General features: G+C 39.8%; 1 protein-coding gene across 8 annotated transcripts; it reads right to left on the bottom strand.

Moving 5' to 3' along the window:
* Window positions 1-91: 91 nt before the first annotated feature.
* Window positions 92-17,232, bottom strand: LOC128862881 (protein croquemort). 8 transcript variants are annotated; one of them, XM_054101677.1, is made up of 6 exons: window positions 16,887-17,232; window positions 5,116-5,369; window positions 4,744-5,046; window positions 3,882-4,681; window positions 3,729-3,819; window positions 92-3,674 (listed from the first exon to the last, which is right to left on the bottom strand). In XM_054101677.1, exons 2-6 carry the CDS (start codon window positions 5,242-5,244, stop codon window positions 3,525-3,527), a joined length of 1,473 nt encoding a protein of 490 aa, XP_053957652.1. In that variant the 5' UTR covers window positions 5,245-5,369; window positions 16,887-17,232; the 3' UTR covers window positions 92-3,524. The 8 variants fall into 8 exon arrangements, with proteins under 8 accessions (XP_053957652.1, XP_053957651.1, XP_053957649.1 ...); XM_054101676.1 differs by having other exon boundaries at window positions 5,116-5,366; window positions 16,867-17,232; XM_054101674.1 differs by having other exon boundaries at window positions 16,867-17,232.
* Between the last annotated feature and the right edge of the window lie 542 nt (window positions 17,233-17,774).

Below are 17,774 nucleotides of genomic sequence, written 5' to 3' on the forward strand. Positions count from 1 at the left end.
TACATGCAATACACACCGATTGTTGGTTTCTCAAATTCTGTAAGCTCCTTAAATGTGTGTTGTTTTTTCAACTTATGTTTTTTTTGCATAATTTTATTATTATATTATATTACTTTTACTGTTTCGCAATTCCGCAAAGTAGATAAAACTATGCAGCAAGAACTTTTCAAAAATATATATATTTCAAACAAAAAATGTGAAAATACTAAAAAACACACCTACATATATATGTATTATATGTGTAATGCATTCAAAATTATACGTTTGTACTGAATTGTATTTTTATTTTATTAAGACAATTCCATTGTAGCAATTAGGCAATCAAATTAATATTACGGTATACGAAAATTTAAACAAATGTACTAATTACCTTATAAAAGGCATACTAAATTAGTTATTAAAAACATTCCCACTGTTTAGCGTAAAGTGAATAAATACGAATTTTAAATAAAAACTTGAATATAACATTTGAAAAATATTTATTCAGAGGTTTTCAACGCAGCTAAACTGAAAAAGTGAAAGTGTAACACTTCACACACACAATTACGTATGAATGTTTAATTATATGTTTAGGGGGGCAGCCTATAACGAATCGGAAGTGATAGAAATAGGCGTGCGCAAAAGGAAGATCAAGTTATTCCAGAAGCAGGCCGTTGGCAGATGGCCAACACGGATACCTGCAAAATAACTAAACAAACGTGGCCCAATTTCCATAAATCCAGAACCGATGAGTTGTTGAGCAAGCCACAAGCAGAATTATTCAGAATTACGTCAACACAAGCTGGCCACTGGCATTTGGGAGACCGTGCCAGGAAGATGGGGTGGCCGTACAACAATAGATGTAGAACTGCAATCAAGAATAATTTAAGGAAACAGTCTTTCACTATCTGTGTGAGTGTCCAAGTCTGGGTGCTCTACAACAAAAAATGCCTTGGGGAAACTCGGTGGTCAACTTGAAAGAAATTGCAGAAAAGAAAATAGACTGCATAGACAGATTAATAGTGTAAGTCCAGATGGTTCGACTAGCAAAAAAACAGTGGTTCTACAAGTGGTGTATAAAAATGGCTTAATTTGCGCTAATTGGATCTGGGCTGTGTCAATCAGACAACTCTTCAACCACCACCATAATAATGAATATGAAGTAAAAAACTTGTGTAACGAATAACAAGTCATCCGATTTTGTAAGTAAACACCAGTAAATTATCGCGAAAGGCATTTTGCTTATAAGTTTGTTGGTTATTGAATCTATAAATAATTAAATTTGTATGTAAAGTCACAAATGGCAGACGGTTCCATGTTTGATTTTTCGAACAATTCCTTTTTGGCATTATTTTTGGCCAGAAAATTCTGTGTATAATCCTCAGACAGCGTTTGTCAAAAGCTTGTAAGCGACTGGTTATGGCGGTGGTGATTTTCCAGATAGAGCTACTGTACAGCAATACCGATAGCATATTCGACTTATAGAACCTAATCTTTAAACTGGAAGTCAGGTTTTAGTTTCTCCATACAGAGTACAACATCCCGAAAGCCCCTCTGGCTTTTTCGATTCGGGAGCGTATGAAGCGCGAAACCCATTACCTTAAGTTCGACTAGGCGATGTGCCAGGAGGCATATGTCGTCACCATAATCGGTGTGCTGTAGCGAGCTAGTCATCGTCCATTTAAGACATTAAGATGACAGAAATGGAAGTGGATTGGTCATACTTTACGCAAGGAGGACTGTAAAATAGCTAAGAAGGCAATGGTAAGGAACCCACTCACAGTGAAAGGAAGAGCCCCTAGCAGGCTAAGAGAAACCTGGAAAAGAACTATAGATCACGAGAAGAAAACGTTTTTTCTAATAGCGGTCGTCCCTCAGCAGGCAAGGGCAAATCTCCGAGTGTATTTCTGTCATGAAAAAGCTCCTCATAAAGAATATCTGCCATTCGGGGTCGGCTCGAAACTGTAGGTCCCTTCATTTGTGGAACAACATCAAGATGCACGCCACAAATAAGAGGAGGAGCTCGGCCAAACACCCAAAGACCAAAAATTTTTTCAAATTTAAATACAAATTTATATGTACATACATACGATATTTGTCCGACGTGCGTAAAGTATTTTATGAACTCCTATTTTATCGAAATGGAGTTTTACCAGGCAGCTTGAACACCTGGATTTCCCCGATGACATCTGACTCCTCTTTCTCAAGCTCACTGACATACAAGCGAAGGCGGACAGACTATTCACGCTGGCACGCAATGTCGGACTGGAGGTCAACATCAACAACACCAATGCGAGTCAACCACAATAAAGCAAGACATTTAACAGTTGAAGGGCATTCAATGTAATTTGTCAAAATCTTCTGCTACCTCGGCTGCAGTATCACGCAGACGGCGGATCAGATGAAGACGCCAACTGCAGGCTAAACAACGCAAGGGTGGGATTCGGGCGAATGCATACAGTATGGGTAAGTTCGCAAATCTTCAGAGGCTTTAAATTAACAATATTTAGTACGGAAGTGAAGCTAGGCCAGTCTCTAACACCATCACATAGAAACTACAATCTTTTGTCAACAAATGCCTCCGCATCATCCGTAGAATATTCTAGCCGAACACCATCAGTAACATCGCGCTGTGGCGATCAAGGAATGGGAAACACATTCTATGGCAAATCAAGCAGAGAAAGTGGCAATGGTCAGGTCACAAACTTAGAAAACTACCAGATATCCTCACGAGAATGGCACTGGACTGGAACCCGCAAGGTGTTCGAGTAGAGTACCAGAATACAACAGCCCAGAACCGTGTACGATGGAAGAGTCTTGTCGAGATCCTATGCGCCCGAGCGGAGCGATTAAAGAAAAACATGTGTGGCAGTTGCTCTAACTCAGTTTACAATAAACATTTGAGTAACCAATCCCCTGGAGCCGTCCTCGTGCATCAGTGCCATTTACTTTGGTAGGTAGCTAGGTAGCTATTTTCGAATTAGATAGCACCCTTCGATTTTTTTCAGATGGATAAACGGCGAATAAGAATCCTTATCAAATCCTTATCCTCTTGTAAAGTATTTCCGTGAAAATGGCCACGAAAACACCATCATATTTATCGAAAAACAATGCTTGCATCGATCAGGCTCGAAAAATGTATGAACCAGAATTTACTTTGATCAAATACTTTCTTAGGCTTAGCAAGATCAAAACTTTTACAGCACTTGATAAAAGTTGTATTTTTATAATATTTATATTATTTTTTATTCTTTAACTAAAAATACGTAATCCTCTACATAACTCTTTGTTTGTAATGAATATAAAAATTTACAAAGAGAAACCAGACAAAACAAAATAGGCTTGCAGGTGAATATATAATAACATAAGCATATAAGAGCAATAAGTATAATGTGCAAGTATTCACAGATTTGTTCCATTACTAGAATAACTTTCTGGCACTTTGGCTACTGCTAACGTGATTTTGTACAAAAATTATATAGGCATAGCTATGCGTTCATTAAATAACAGACAAGTTACATTTTAACTTCTTCTCTTCTGAGGGCTTAATTTGTAAGCATGTCTTCATCATCATTTGGTATTCGTTTCCATCGCTTGGTGACTGTTAAAACTATGCCAACAATGAAAAATATAGCACCAATCGTTATAAAACCGATTCCAGTATAGAATCCGTAGCCACCCAACGCAAGAACAAGCTAAAAAATTATGCATTTCAAAGTTTGAGGCATTTAGCTATGTTATATGCTTACTTTCGTTCTACCGGCTAACTTTGCATCTAATTCCGCACGCTGATCGAACCAAAACATGGGCATTAGGAATTTCGGCACACCGCGGTATATACTACAAGTATAAAAGTTATTGCATTTTATCAGTTATGTAATCTTTATTTCTTAAAAGCTTACTCAAAATCTGGATCTGGTTGGATCATCATATTAATTTGCAAACGGCCATTCACTTCGAGCGGAATACCAGTGGTTGGCTCTATGGCTAAATTGAAACTATGTTTACTCCCATCCGGCTGTAATCCTGATACAGCATTCAGATAGGCGGAGTCAGCCAAATAGAAGTGTGGAAATGAGGCATAAATCGGGGCATTATTACGACATTTTTTACATTCTACGACACCCGTTTTTGGACATTCGTCGGAATTTGAATCACAGAAGCATTTCTGATTCGGATAGTTTTCGCCAGAATCAAGTGTTTCGGTCGTTCCAACCCAATTGTATCCCGTTAAGCCATACCTTTCAATAGTTCCATTCGGTGCCAAATTCATATAACGACACGCATCCGTTGCAAAGATAGTAATCTCCTGTAGAGGACTCAAATGCGGTGGAAAGAGGTCGCCGGTAGTGCCATTAACTGTGCCACATGGTGCCTTGTAAAACCCAGTCTCAGTCTTCTGATTCCAATGCGTCAAATGACCCAAATTGGCCATGTCATCGACACCAGTATGTATCGTGAAGAGACCGTCATATTCGGCGGAATCGTTTCGATCTACGAGCCAACCAAAACGAGTGTAGGGGATATTTATTTTCGTTGTATTGAAAAGGTTTAAGAAATCGATTAATTTATCCTTGTATCCCTCGAAAATCCACTCGCGTACCGTTTTGGTCGTATACAGTTCACCACCTTCATTATTCAACATGAAGTTCAGAATTTTTTTCATAAATTTGTTTCTGTGTCTCATCTCATCGGCAACGGTCTAAAAATAGTGTTTATTTAAATCTGGAAATTGTACTCCAATTTTATGTCTGAAATACTCACTGCTGTTATGACATGGGCCGCTGTTAGCATATCGTCCAAAGATCCGCCAGATCGCTGCTCATCGAAGAACCAAGTGCGTTTCTCAAAGTACGAGACTGTATTGTTTTCATAAAAAGTAATATTCTGCTTCAAATGTTTCTCAAGAAATACATATGGCCCCATTTCAACAAAGTGAGGTTTGACATTCGGATTTCGTATCTCTGCGGGATTCGTCCAGTTAAACATATGAAATTCTAAGTAAATTGGAATTGGTGCCTCTACCCAATTCTTATAGGATTCAGAGCCGACTCTCAGCATTAAGTTCTGGAAATACAATAAGGCATCGATAATAGTTCTCGATTATCGTTTTTTTTATTTATAATAGAAACTTACATTTTGCATAATGGTATCCGCAATGCCATTCCAAAATATCAGTAAAGCAATGCCCAGAGCCGCAAAGAAGGTTCCAAAACCAAAAACCCAGGCTTTACGCTGTGTGACGCTACACAACTCACAACACATTTTTTTATTGTGAACTACGTAATAATTCCAGAAAATTGATAATTTTAAGACTATTCAACGCTTCTCGTAACAGCAACGAAAAGGTTAAAATACAGCTTTGCAAGTTGTTTCAGGATGAGGAGCTACTGCAAGAAAATGATAAATATCTTTTTTTAAACTTGTTTTATAAACAATTCGTACGTGTGCTAATGTATGTTCAATTAGTGTCACTGAACATCGTTCAACTATTTTTTGAAATACTAGCATGTTTTTTGTAAATTTATTATAAAGTTATGCATTATTTTCTAACAAAAGCAGTATAAATTATAGTTCCATACTTGAAAAAAATACTTATTACTCAATTTTAGTCCTCCGGGTGTATTTCTGTCATGAAAGAACTCTCATCTCTTTATTTGAGGCACAACATCCACACAACGAATTGGCGGAACAGTTTGGCTAAACATCTAAAAAAGGATATGCGCGCCAATCATGCAATATTGGGGTGCATCCACTCTCCATAAAAAAAGCATCGATACTGTTTTTCCACCGGAAAAGAAAATACTTAATTTTCTACCACTCTTTCAAGCTTGCACCTTAAACAAATTCCATACACGTTTTTTTTTAATTTTTGTAAATTTGATGGATTTTTTCCGATTTTCGTGCGTTTATTTTTTTTAACCTGGGACTATGGTTTATTCTGTTCTTGTAAAATTATAAATTAAATCCTTCTAAGAAATTAACAAAGAAGTAGACATTTACAGTGATATATATAATAGCTATACGAGTTTCAATGGCACTCACTGTGTGTATTTGAGAATTTTATACTTAAAATAAAAAAATTTAATTTTGCCGATTATAAGACTAATTTCAAGCTAAAATGAGAGAGAACAGAGCTAGCCATATGAAACGAAATATTTACTCGGCAATTCAAAGAAATACAGTCGAACTTCCATATAGTGAATTCGCACGGGACCTGAAAATCACTTCACTATATAGAAACTTCATTATAAAGAAACATTGATTTTTTATGTAATTTTATTTAAAATAATCAGTGAGTTTGGTTTGAATTAGTCTTCCATTTTTCATTTTCAATAAAAGCTTCCAAATCATGTAGAGAGTTGAAAACATTAATCGGCACATCACTCTTCATTTCCACAAAGGTTCTAATTACGCTAATGGATGAAGCAGCTTGTATCAACGTAGGTAATGCCTCCTCAGTTTCTGCCAATTCTTCAACGGTCAAATCGTGTTCATCGTTATCTGAAATAATATTTACATATTTAATTTTTGTTTGACTATAAAAAGATAAATGCTTACCAGGTTCAGCTGGAACTCCGCGACTTTCAAAAATGCTGTTGAGAAAATCTTCTTCGGATGGGTTGTCCCAAGTCTGCACACCATTATCAACATTTACGTAGTCATCAAACGATGCTTCGATATTTGCTACTTTTTTAAATGAAGACTGTAAAGCAGCCAAATCCGATATTGAAAGAAGGGCCTCTTCATCCCAATGCTCAAATGGAATCTGCATAGCATCTTTTGAAAATCCAGCCTTTTTAAAACAGTTGGCAATTGTTTCTGGTTTAACATAGACATTCCATACATTGCTAAGATTTCGAACTGCTTGCAGCAAGTCTATGGCCATAACAGAATTTCCCTCATCCACTTGAGTCAATATATTCGTTAAAATTCGTTTTCTGTAATGTTGTTTCATGTTGTAGATAATGCCTTGGTCCATTGGTTGCAGTAACGAAGTCATGTTGGGAGGAAAATAAGCGAGATGAATGTTTCTCAACTTGTCTCTTACATCTTTAGGGTGGGCAGTGCAGTTATCAACAAAAAACAACACCTTTCTGTTTTGATCACAAAATTTTTTGTCGAGTTTTACAATCCATTTCGTAAAAATCTCACTGGTCATCCATGCTTTTTTGTTAAACTCATAATCGACACCTAAAGATTTTATTCCCTTGAAGTACCTCGGATTTTTGGCCTTTCCGATTACCAGCAATTTTAGCTTTTCTGATCCAGTCATATTGCTTCCCACCAGGACAGTTATTCTCTCCTTGCTTTGCTTCCCACCAAAGCATTTTTCATTTTTGAATGCCAGTGTTTTAGTTGGCAAGCATTTGAAAAACAAAGCAGTCTCGTCGGCATTAAAAATGTCGTTAATGTTGTAATTTTCAATTAATTTCGGTAAGACGTTCGTTACCCATTCATCACGGTTTTCTATGTTGACGTCAGCACTTTCCCCACATAATGTCTTTTGAATAACGCCATGCCGACTTTTGAACTTGTCTAATCAACCTGTACTTGCCTCAAATTCGTGGTGTCCTAGTGCTTCCGCAAAATCTTTGGCCTTTTGCTTCAATAATGGTCCAGATAAAGGGAGATTCTTACCACGTGCAACGTGGTTCGTCAATATCCTCAAAATGACAAGGTTTTTCGTTTGGTATTTATCGTCAAATCCTCCGCATTTTTTAAAATCACTTCCTTATTTTTTAAAATATTTGATAAAGTGCTGGGAAGAACTCCGAATTCATTGGCAATATCTTTTTTTTTTTTCTTTCCTTCATTAACTTTGTTAATCATTAATAACTTGTTTCAAGCGAAATGCTGCTTCGATGCGTCATTTTAACTTCAATCACTGAATAAAACTGTAATAGCTCAGCTCTTTCTGTTTTAATTTTGGGATTCCCCTCATTACAGTTTGTCCACATCTAACTGTAATTTTTTGCAACAGAAAACTTTTGAAAAAATTCACTATATGGAGACAAAAACTTAGGACGCTTGAATTTCCAGCTGTAAAATTTGTTCATTATATAGAAAACTTCACTATATAGAAATTCATTATAAGGAGACAAAAATACACCGAAAGTAGAACGAAAAAGCAGTGTCTTCGAAACCAGTTCATTATAATGAGAGCTTCATTATATGGAAGTTCACTGTAGAGAAGTTCGACTGTATTAGTACTTTAATTAGTTCACCCTGTATTAGCTGATTTTTATTTACATTTAGAAATGGAAAAACGAAAAGCGACAAAGAAGCAAATTAATAGAATTATTATTAATTATTAGAACCTTATTTAAACATTTTAAAATCACGTTCTCCTCATTTTAACCCTTTGTGCTCGCTGGTTCACCCGACAGAAAAGCGCCTCGAGCGCAAAGGGTTAAATTTTAATCGTACATACATACAGCGCCTCTCGCCATCTCGCCTTTTTTATGTAGGATTTAAACAAACGCGAACAGATTTTTCTAAGGAAATTTTGCCAAATACTTTTAAAATCTAACATAACTTTAGTTTAACCTTTGATTTATGAGTACACATTTTCTTCTTGTGGATTATAAAACTACGAATGTGAATGATGAAAATCTTCTATTTTAATATACACATGTAAGCGCTTTCGTTAAAAGTCTACAGATTAATTCTTACATTAAGTTTTCAATACTCTATTAGCGATACTATAAATTGGTTATCTTGCCATCATAAATGTTTCTAAAGAAATACGCAGGCCATTAAACAAAAGCGTTAAAAGCGTCAAAGATTACCCAATCAATATTTTTGCTAAATTGGACCCCCACAGCGAAAACATAAACAGAAATAATATAAAAACTTATCTAAATCTACGAGTATGGGCAAAAATCTTATATAGATTTCAATATTTTTATAGATTTACTCCAGCAGCATTCCCCAATCATGTAGGGGAATGTTTATGCTATTATAAAAACAACAACAAATTCTTTAAATAGCTAAAAAAAAATACTCAACGTTTTGAAATTTACGTGCTTGGGTAAACAATAATTCCAAAGGTTTTTTTTTATTCATATGCACATACAATCATATATCTTATTTCTGCCGATTCTGCAAAATGCATTTTTATATTCTTATATTTTACTGTTAATTTACGGAATTTTTCTGACCGTTTATATAAGGCCACCTATTTTGAAACTTTTATGTAGACCAGACCGCGTCCTTCAACCCCAAACGGTTCGAAAAAGTGCGCGCAATTGGAGGCGTTAAGAGGAATTTTTTTGTCAGGTACGCCTATAACTCAGGAACTATACCTGAATTGACAGAAGAGGTTCGCCGTGTTTATGCCAAAATGTAATCGATTAGTCACGAGATGCAATTTGTGAAATATTGTGATCCATACATAATCACCACGCCGACACTCTTTATTACAATAAAAATCAGCAATTCCACACTGAGTCTTTTTTATAGCCAGGAAGTCACTTTTGAGCTAACACCCTTTGATATTAGTATTATATACTAAAGTGGGGCGAAGCTTTCAAGATATGGAAGAAGTATAGAAGATGTGAGCGTGCGTATGTACTTTCAAATGTGTGAATACATACATATATATACTTCCATTATTTTTTTATCGCACATTTCAAATGAGCACTTGCATGTGTATGTATTTGCATATTTATGTACATATGTATTTATATCTAAAATGGTGTCATAAAGTCACCAGAACAAACCATTCAGTCAACAAATTCAAATTCACGATGATTATTGGGTTTACAAACCACTTTCTGGGAAACATTTATCGATTTTCATGAATTTTTGAATACATTTATAAACCTGAGAGTAGCGAAAAAAAAGAAGGAAGTCAGTTTGGGGATCAGAAGGCAAGCCTTAACAGTCCACGCACATATGCATACTAGATTTTGCGGTTCGATGAGAAAAACACAATGTTATGGTTAAAACACACTTTATTATTCAGTATAGTCTCCCTCCTCTCACTTTCACCCAGTGTAAAGTACTTAGGGGTAATTTTGGACTCGAAACTTAGCTGGAAATTAAACGTCGAACAACGGGTAAGGAAAGCTGAAATTGCTTTATATGCCTGTAAACGTATGCTTGGAAGAAGATGGGGTCTACAACCGAAGCATACATTATGGTTGTATAAGGCGGTTATACGACCAATTTTATGTTGTTGTTGTTGTTGTAGCAGTATCTTCTGTCAGTGTAGTGTAATTACCGGTCGTCTTCGTCTAGCTCATCTAACGGTAGGCCCAGGAAACTGGCTGTTTCGACGGGTTGGGTCCAGAGGGAGAGAGGTGTTAGATGAGTGGGTTTGATGGGGCATGTGAAGAGGTGGTTAGTGTCGTGCGGGGTGCCTTCACATGCTGGACATATGTTTAGTATGTCGGGGTCGATTCTGGATAGGTAGGAGTTTAACCTGCTACAGTATCCAGAACGTAATTGTGCCAATATTACGCGGGACTCTCGGGGAAGCTGGAGCTCTTCGTCTGCGATAGGTGGTGGTTGGACTCCGATAACGGCATTCGGGGGTCGGGAGCTTAAGAAGATGGTAAGGGTCTCCCGGTGAATGTCGTTATCGTTAATGGCCTGTCTGTATACTGTCTGATCCTGGAGTGGTCTGTCCGTTTTGTCCTGGATCTCGTCCACGTAGTTGAGGAAGTGTCTCCTGATGTGCCTGGGAGGTGGTCCAGGCTCGAGCAGGTGTCTGCATGGGTGAGGCCTACGGTGACACCCAAGCAGAAACTGCTTGCCGAGCATTTTGTGTGCTCCTTAATAGGGAGCATGTGCGCCTCGTCATGCAAGTGTTGAATAGGGGACATCAGGAGACATCCTGTCGCGGTCCTGATGGCAGTATTCTGCAGATCTGGAGCTTCGTCCACTGCGTATCACTGGTTCCAGGCGACCAGACAGGCGCGGCATAGTTAAGAACCGGTCGGCCTATTGCTTTGAAAGTCGACAGCAACATTTCTTTGTCTTTGTCCCAAGTGCTGCCGGCGAGCGACTTGAGGACCTTGTTGCGATTCTGTACTCTCGTTGCAATAGCGGTTGTGTACGCTGAGAAGGAGAGCAAGCTGTCAAAGGTGACTCCCAAAATTCTGGGGTTATTAACCGTCGGTATTGGGGTATCATCGACGGTCACCTGAAGTGGCAGCTTGACCTCCTTTGTCCAGGTGGTAAAAAGGGTCGCCGTGGATTTAGTGGGAGAAAGTTTTAAGTTTCTCGCAGTGAAGAAGCGAGAAAGGCGGGCGAGGTAGTCGTTTACTTTAGAGCATAGGCCATCAATGTCATTGCCCGACGCCATTATCGTGCAGTCGTCGGCGTATGAGACCAGTGAGACTCCTTCTGGTGGCTGGGGGAGTTTCGAAATATAGAAATTAAAAAGCAAGGGTGAAAGGACACCACCCTGCGGTACTCCTTGCTTTATTTTTCGTTGGTCTCGAAATATTACCGACGAGTGACGACCACTCAGGTAGTTCGCGGTCCACCTCTTCAGCCCTGGCGGGAGTGTCGACTGTAAAATGTCATCTAGTAGCGTGGCGTGGCTGACTGTATCGAAAGCCTTTTGTAGGTCCAGCGCTACTAGGACAGTCCTCTCGCAGGGGCGGCTTTGGTTTAGTCCGCGGTTTACCTGGGTGTTTATGACGGTGAGTGCCGTGGTGGTGCTGTGCACTCTACGGAAACCATGCTGGTGTGGGGCTGGAGTCAGGTGTTCAGTGAGGAGTGGGAGTAGAAGGGCTTCAAGCGTCTTCACTACTGGGGAAAGGAGAGTTATCGGACGATAAGACTCCCCTTGGTTGGCGGGTTTCCCAGGTTTCAGTAGTGGGACCACTCTCCCTAATTTCCACTTATCAGGAATGATGAGAGTGGCCATGGACAGGTTAAAGACCTTTGTGAGGTATTCTACTCCCAATGGACCCAGCTTTTTCAACATCAGCATGTTTAGTCCGTCGGGGCCAATGGCTTTTGATGGTTTCATGTGTTTGATGGCCCCCTGAACCTCGACGCTGGTGAAAGCAAGTGGTGCACTATTGTATGGCAGTTTGTGCAATCGTCTAGTGGCACAAAGTTTAGATCTGTCGACCGGAGGATGCAGTATAAATTGCCGGCTAAAATAGCTCGCGCATCTCTTCGGGTCCGACGAAGTACGACCGTTGAAGGTGATATCCACCTTGTCGTTGTGCTTCGTCGGGTTCGACAGGGACCTTACGGTGGACCAGAGCTTGCTCACACCAGAGGTGAAGTTACAGGACTTCAGATGCTCTACCCATTTGGTCCGCTTATATTGGGTGACCAGTTGCCGGATCACCGAATTGAGATCCTTTATACGAGGATCCCCGGGATCGGCCTGGCGTAGGCAGTCACGCTCGTTTGCCATAACGGCTGCTTCGGCTGGGAAGTTGGGACGTAATTCCCGGATCCGTCCAGCAGGTATAAAGCGAGCCGCGGCGGCTGTAATCGCCTTGCGGAATGCGCGTTCGCCTGCGCGCACATCGGTGGGAGTGGGTAGGGCTGCGAAGATGTCCTCAGTAAATTCCGCGAATCTGGCCCAATCAGCTTTGTTAAAGTTGATGTATGACCGGTGATCCGCGGAAACAAAGTCGGCAGGTCTCTCGATCGAGATGATAATGGGCAAGTGGTCTGATGCAAGCGATAGCATAGGTCGCCAGGTTATGCTATTTATCAGGCCAGCGCTAGTAATTGTTATATCAGGCGAGCTGCTAGAATTGCCCACTACCCTAGTGGGGGCGTCGTCGTTTACAGTGCTGAACGTCGAATCGTCTATCTGCTCTGCCAATAGCTGTCCCCTACGATCATTTGGCAGGCTTGAATGCCAAAGATCGTGATGCGCGTTAAAGTCACCTACTACCAATCGGTTTTCTCCCCTGATGAGCGCACCAATATCGGGGAGATATCCTGCCGGGCAGCAGGTGACAGGGGGTATGTAAATATTATACATTGCAGTTCAGTTGCAGAAGCTTGAAGCTTCGCGGGAGTGTCGTCGTAATTCGGGGGGTGAGGGATGCGTGATGTTGTCTGCGTTGGTCCTGCTGTGCGTTCCGCAAAATGGGTAGTGGCCTGATGTTGTCTGATGGCCGCGCCACGGGGGGCGGTTGCGGGTGCAGAGCTCTGCAGCAGGGGGCAACGTAGTCGCGTGTTCACTCACGGGTGGTGTGCAGGCCGGAGCACCTCCGAAAATGACACCAGCCACTGCAAGAATTGCATTGAACAGTTGTCAAGTTCCGAGGAACTACGGTCTCACACACGGAGCAGACTGTGCGGGGGACCAAGAGCTGCTGGTTTGTCCCCGCACTGGGGTAGGAGCAGGAGGGTTGTGGGTTGGAGAGGGAGTTGTGTTGCTCTTGGGGGCTCCTTACCGTTGAGTGTTGTTAGTGGCGGCAGTGTGATGTGCCGGCACTGAGGGCAGTGTAGCCGTAGAGGCGGGGGCCGCCTGTGAGCGGGAGCAACACGTGGCCACATACCTTGTGGGCCACTCCCTGTGTGTCTTAAGGCCTGAGCAGGTCTTAAGATGGCACCACCCGTTGCACTGGTTACACCTAACCGAGGTGGAGTTCGGGTGGAGCCGTTTGTGGCAAATGCAGCAGTAGAATACTTCAGGTCCGGGGTTGAGTTCGACGCCAGCCCGGAAGAGAAGTATTTGGAGCAAACTGGCTGCAATGAGTTGCTCCTGTGACGAGAGATTTGGGGTAAAATACGGTGCACTAGACAGGGCTAGTATACTGGGGCGGCAGCCCTTGGTCAGGAATAAAAACCCGAGTCATTCCAGTAAGAACCGGCTGCCATGGGAATGCAATTTTATCGTATGGTTCGCTAGTTTGGTGGAAAGCTCTAGGGAGAGATTACAATACCAAATTACTCGGCAGAATACAAAGATCAGCCTGTACAATAACGGTCGGTGCAATCAGATCATGTCCCAGGGAGGCTCTCAACGCACTGACACACGTTATTCCAATAGACCTACACATTAAGAAGACGGCAACCACGAATGCATTTAGGTTAAACGAAGCGGGTCGCTGGAAAGAAAAAACGTATGGTCATGCCAGTCTACTATTGCGACAAACTCAGTTAACCTCGGTGAGGACTGACTACATCGTCCCGACGGTAACATTCAATAGGAATTTTGCCACTCTCTTTCCATCGAAGGAGGAATGGAATAAGGGATTCTCACTAAACAACTTCGACACTACAGTCTATACAGATGGTTCTAAAATGGATTGTGGTATTGGAGCTGGTATATACTCTCATAGACTTAAAATTGAAAGATCTGTGCGTCTCCCCAATGCCTGCAGTGTTCTCCAGGTGGAAGTACTGGCAATTGGGGAATCTTGTAGGCTACTAATCGCAGATTTCTCTTTTAAGGGCAATATCGCTATTCTTTCGGATAGCCATACTACAAACCCTATGGTGGTGGAACGAAGTAGGAATAGCCTCACCACCTTGCGTGTAAACCATCAAGTTACCTTAATCTGGGTGCCGGGACATCGGAATATTGAATAATGAACAAGCAGATGAACTGGCAAGAAGGGGATCTGCCATGAATAACGCTTTTGCAGAATCGGTATTCACACCATTAAGTGCAGTCAAGAGTACAATTTCCCTACAATACCTTCGAATCGCGGATTGAAGATGGAGAGACCAGACGAAATGCAAAATCAGCAGAACGTTATGGCCCACCTACAAGCTCAAACAATCGTCAATGTTGTTAATCATGAAACGACGGGATGCCTGGAGACTAACGGCAGTCATAACTGGCTTTTGGTCTGTCGGAGAATAAGCAGCCAAAATGGGCATCCCTCACAACACATACTGTCTTAGTTGTAAGCAACCGGAGAAAAAGGAAACAATCTTCACAGAGGAAGCCCTGCGCTATGGAAGGACAGAATGTTAACCCTGGGCAGGCCGCTGTTCGAGGGTTTCGAACAACTGTCTGGCTTAAATGTCAACAACCTAATAAGGTTCTTAAACCCCTCAGCTTAATATAGTCATGCCGTAAATAACTGGTAAACAAGTTGGTAACGAGGATGTGGCAACAAAATGGTGCGGAAGCGCTAGTTGGATTCTGGAAGAATCGCCACAAAAACCAACCAACCAACCATAGTCTCTCTGATCAGCAATACACTTGTCTTAACGAGATTCAAATTTATGAATTCCATCCCTGAAGTGAGTATCTGGAATGTTATGACGCTCTCCATGCATGAATTTTTTTAGGTCTGGAAACAGATGGAAGTCAATAGGGGCCAAATCTGGTGAATACGGTGGATGTTCGAACAATGCAAACTTTAATTCACGGATTTTAGCCATTGTCAAAATGCTCTTGGGACACGGAGCATTGTCCTGATGAAAAAGATTTTTTTTTTCTTTGCAAACTGGGTATTTTTCCACGAACTTTCCCCTTCAGCTGGTTACAATAATATTCCGAATTTATTGTTTAACTAGTTTGCAAATAATCCACAAATTTCCTTTTCTTTATAGTACCATACTTAACTTTCCAAACACTTTTCTTTCAGTATACACAAAGATTTTCTTGATCGCAAAATTGTTTTTGATTTTGGTTTTTCTTTTGTTAATTATATGTATGTATGCATATCATTTGTACATATATTCATTTAATGAATAAATAACAATTGAATTGATTTGAAAAGATCAAAGATCGGTTAGGGTACTGAGCCGTAAAATATATTTCTATATATTTTCTTACAAATGAGCCACAAATTAGCATATCGATGCGCTTCTTACAAGAATGTTTATATTTATACAATTTGCAAACTATTTTACACAAATATCTGTACGGTAACTAACGAACAACTTTATATATATATGTATATTCATGTATGTATGCATGCATTTGTACGCATATGCATATACTTATATTATATATATATGAATATACTATTGTATATACACATATACTTATGTCTAACAAACCCCGTATGCGGCTAAGTATTGGCGAATGCTACGACTCGCTTTCAAAGCAGATTAAAATGAAACTAAATTCTATTTAACAGCTATGCTGTTTTATAAGTGCCTCCCTCGAATTTAATGAGCCTTTAGCACCCAATCGACCGCTACTCAATCAGCCGTGCTGCTAATCCGAAACAACCAAATTTCGATTAGTTGCAAGACTTTAAGAGAATGGAATTTGTATACAACCGCATGCGAAAAGTAGTTATTAAGTGTATTTAGGTGCAGAATTTAAATTTATTTGATACGGTATTTCTATGCATATGCAGATATATGCATGTTTCTTTATCTTTTTTTTTTGGTACTTAGGAAGCGTTAACCCTTTTGTGCAAATATAACCACTTAAGTATGTACTTTATAGCATCTGCATATATTATATAGGCCTCCTTTGAACGTTATCTTTGCCTGATAACTTTGCATTTAGTGCACATTCGCTTTTTCTAGCAAACAATTACTATGTGCACATACGTTGGAGATAACAACGGCGTTTTTATTGCGTTTTTACAAAATTCGCTCCTACGAGCACATACTATCTGCATGAATGTATGCATGTATAATTGTATCTATTGCAATTCTAATAATCATTGCCATAAACGTATCGAAGGGGAAAGAAATATTTTGCCATGTCTACACCAAAACTGTGTGCTCTAAACTAGTCTTAAAATATCCCAATTCACTACTGGGTTGCAGCCCATGTTTCAAATGTTGTTAATGTGTATGACTATGTGTAAAACTTACTATTATTTCTCGTCGACTTTTGCTCTAGTGATTAGTCATAAAAGATTAAGAATGTAGTTTTCAGCTGTTTGCAACTACATACATAAAAATGGTTTTATTACAAGTAAGTACTTGGTATAATTATAAAAATAGGCATGTACTCACTCACATACCTACATACATATTTCAGTCCAAACCTTTGTTGAATAAGCGTATTAGAAGCGCTATTTTAACACTAAAAGATGAAATATTGGAAATTAGCCTTGGCTAGCACTGAAGGACAAATATCAACCCACTGAGATTTAGATCTATAACAATTGCATAAATATCTCCGACTCTACACTGATAATCACTTTGTAATTTCTCAATATTAATGTTAATTGAAGAATTGCATATTTCGGCACAATCAACTTAAAATTTACATTTTATTCTAACCGAATTTCGAACGTTGTGAATCAAAAATCACAGCAACAACACACTTTTCACTCGCTATTTAAATACATATGCATTTCAAAAAACCCTACAAACTAAAACTTTAATACAGATAATTAATGGCAAACAATAACCAAAACAAACAGTTCACAATGGAGCATAGTGATCTAAGGAAATTGTTCTTGTGCATAACACGAGTCTTCACGAGACATCTTTCAAACAAATCATTTGCGATTGAAAAGAATTGTTTCATCGATACCACGGCGCATTCATTCAGGTTGGAGGCGCTAGACCAGCAACAACGTTTTGTACATAGAAATATCATGAACTATGTTGCACAGTCGATAGTCATTTAAAGCAAAAAGCATGCGTCGGTAGTATAAATGTAACGGTTGTACTGTACAGATGGACACGGTGAATGAAAAAAAAAGCACATCAGCTGGCCTACCGATACCCCCTTTAATAGATTCGCCTTGATCGGCACCAGGAATAATACATAACCAGATTACCCCTTTCAAATTCGCCATGACGTCAATGCTGCGAATAAGAATACAAAAAGAAGAGGAGAGGTAAGCACAAGCAAAGGAAACTGTCAAATTCAAGAAATAATACACAAGCATTTTTTTCTTTCCTAGGCGTCATCGGCAACAGAG

This window comes from Anastrepha ludens, chromosome 5 (genome assembly GCF_028408465.1).
Source record: "Anastrepha ludens isolate Willacy chromosome 5, idAnaLude1.1, whole genome shotgun sequence".
Classification (NCBI taxonomy): domain Eukaryota; kingdom Metazoa; phylum Arthropoda; class Insecta; order Diptera; family Tephritidae; genus Anastrepha; species Anastrepha ludens.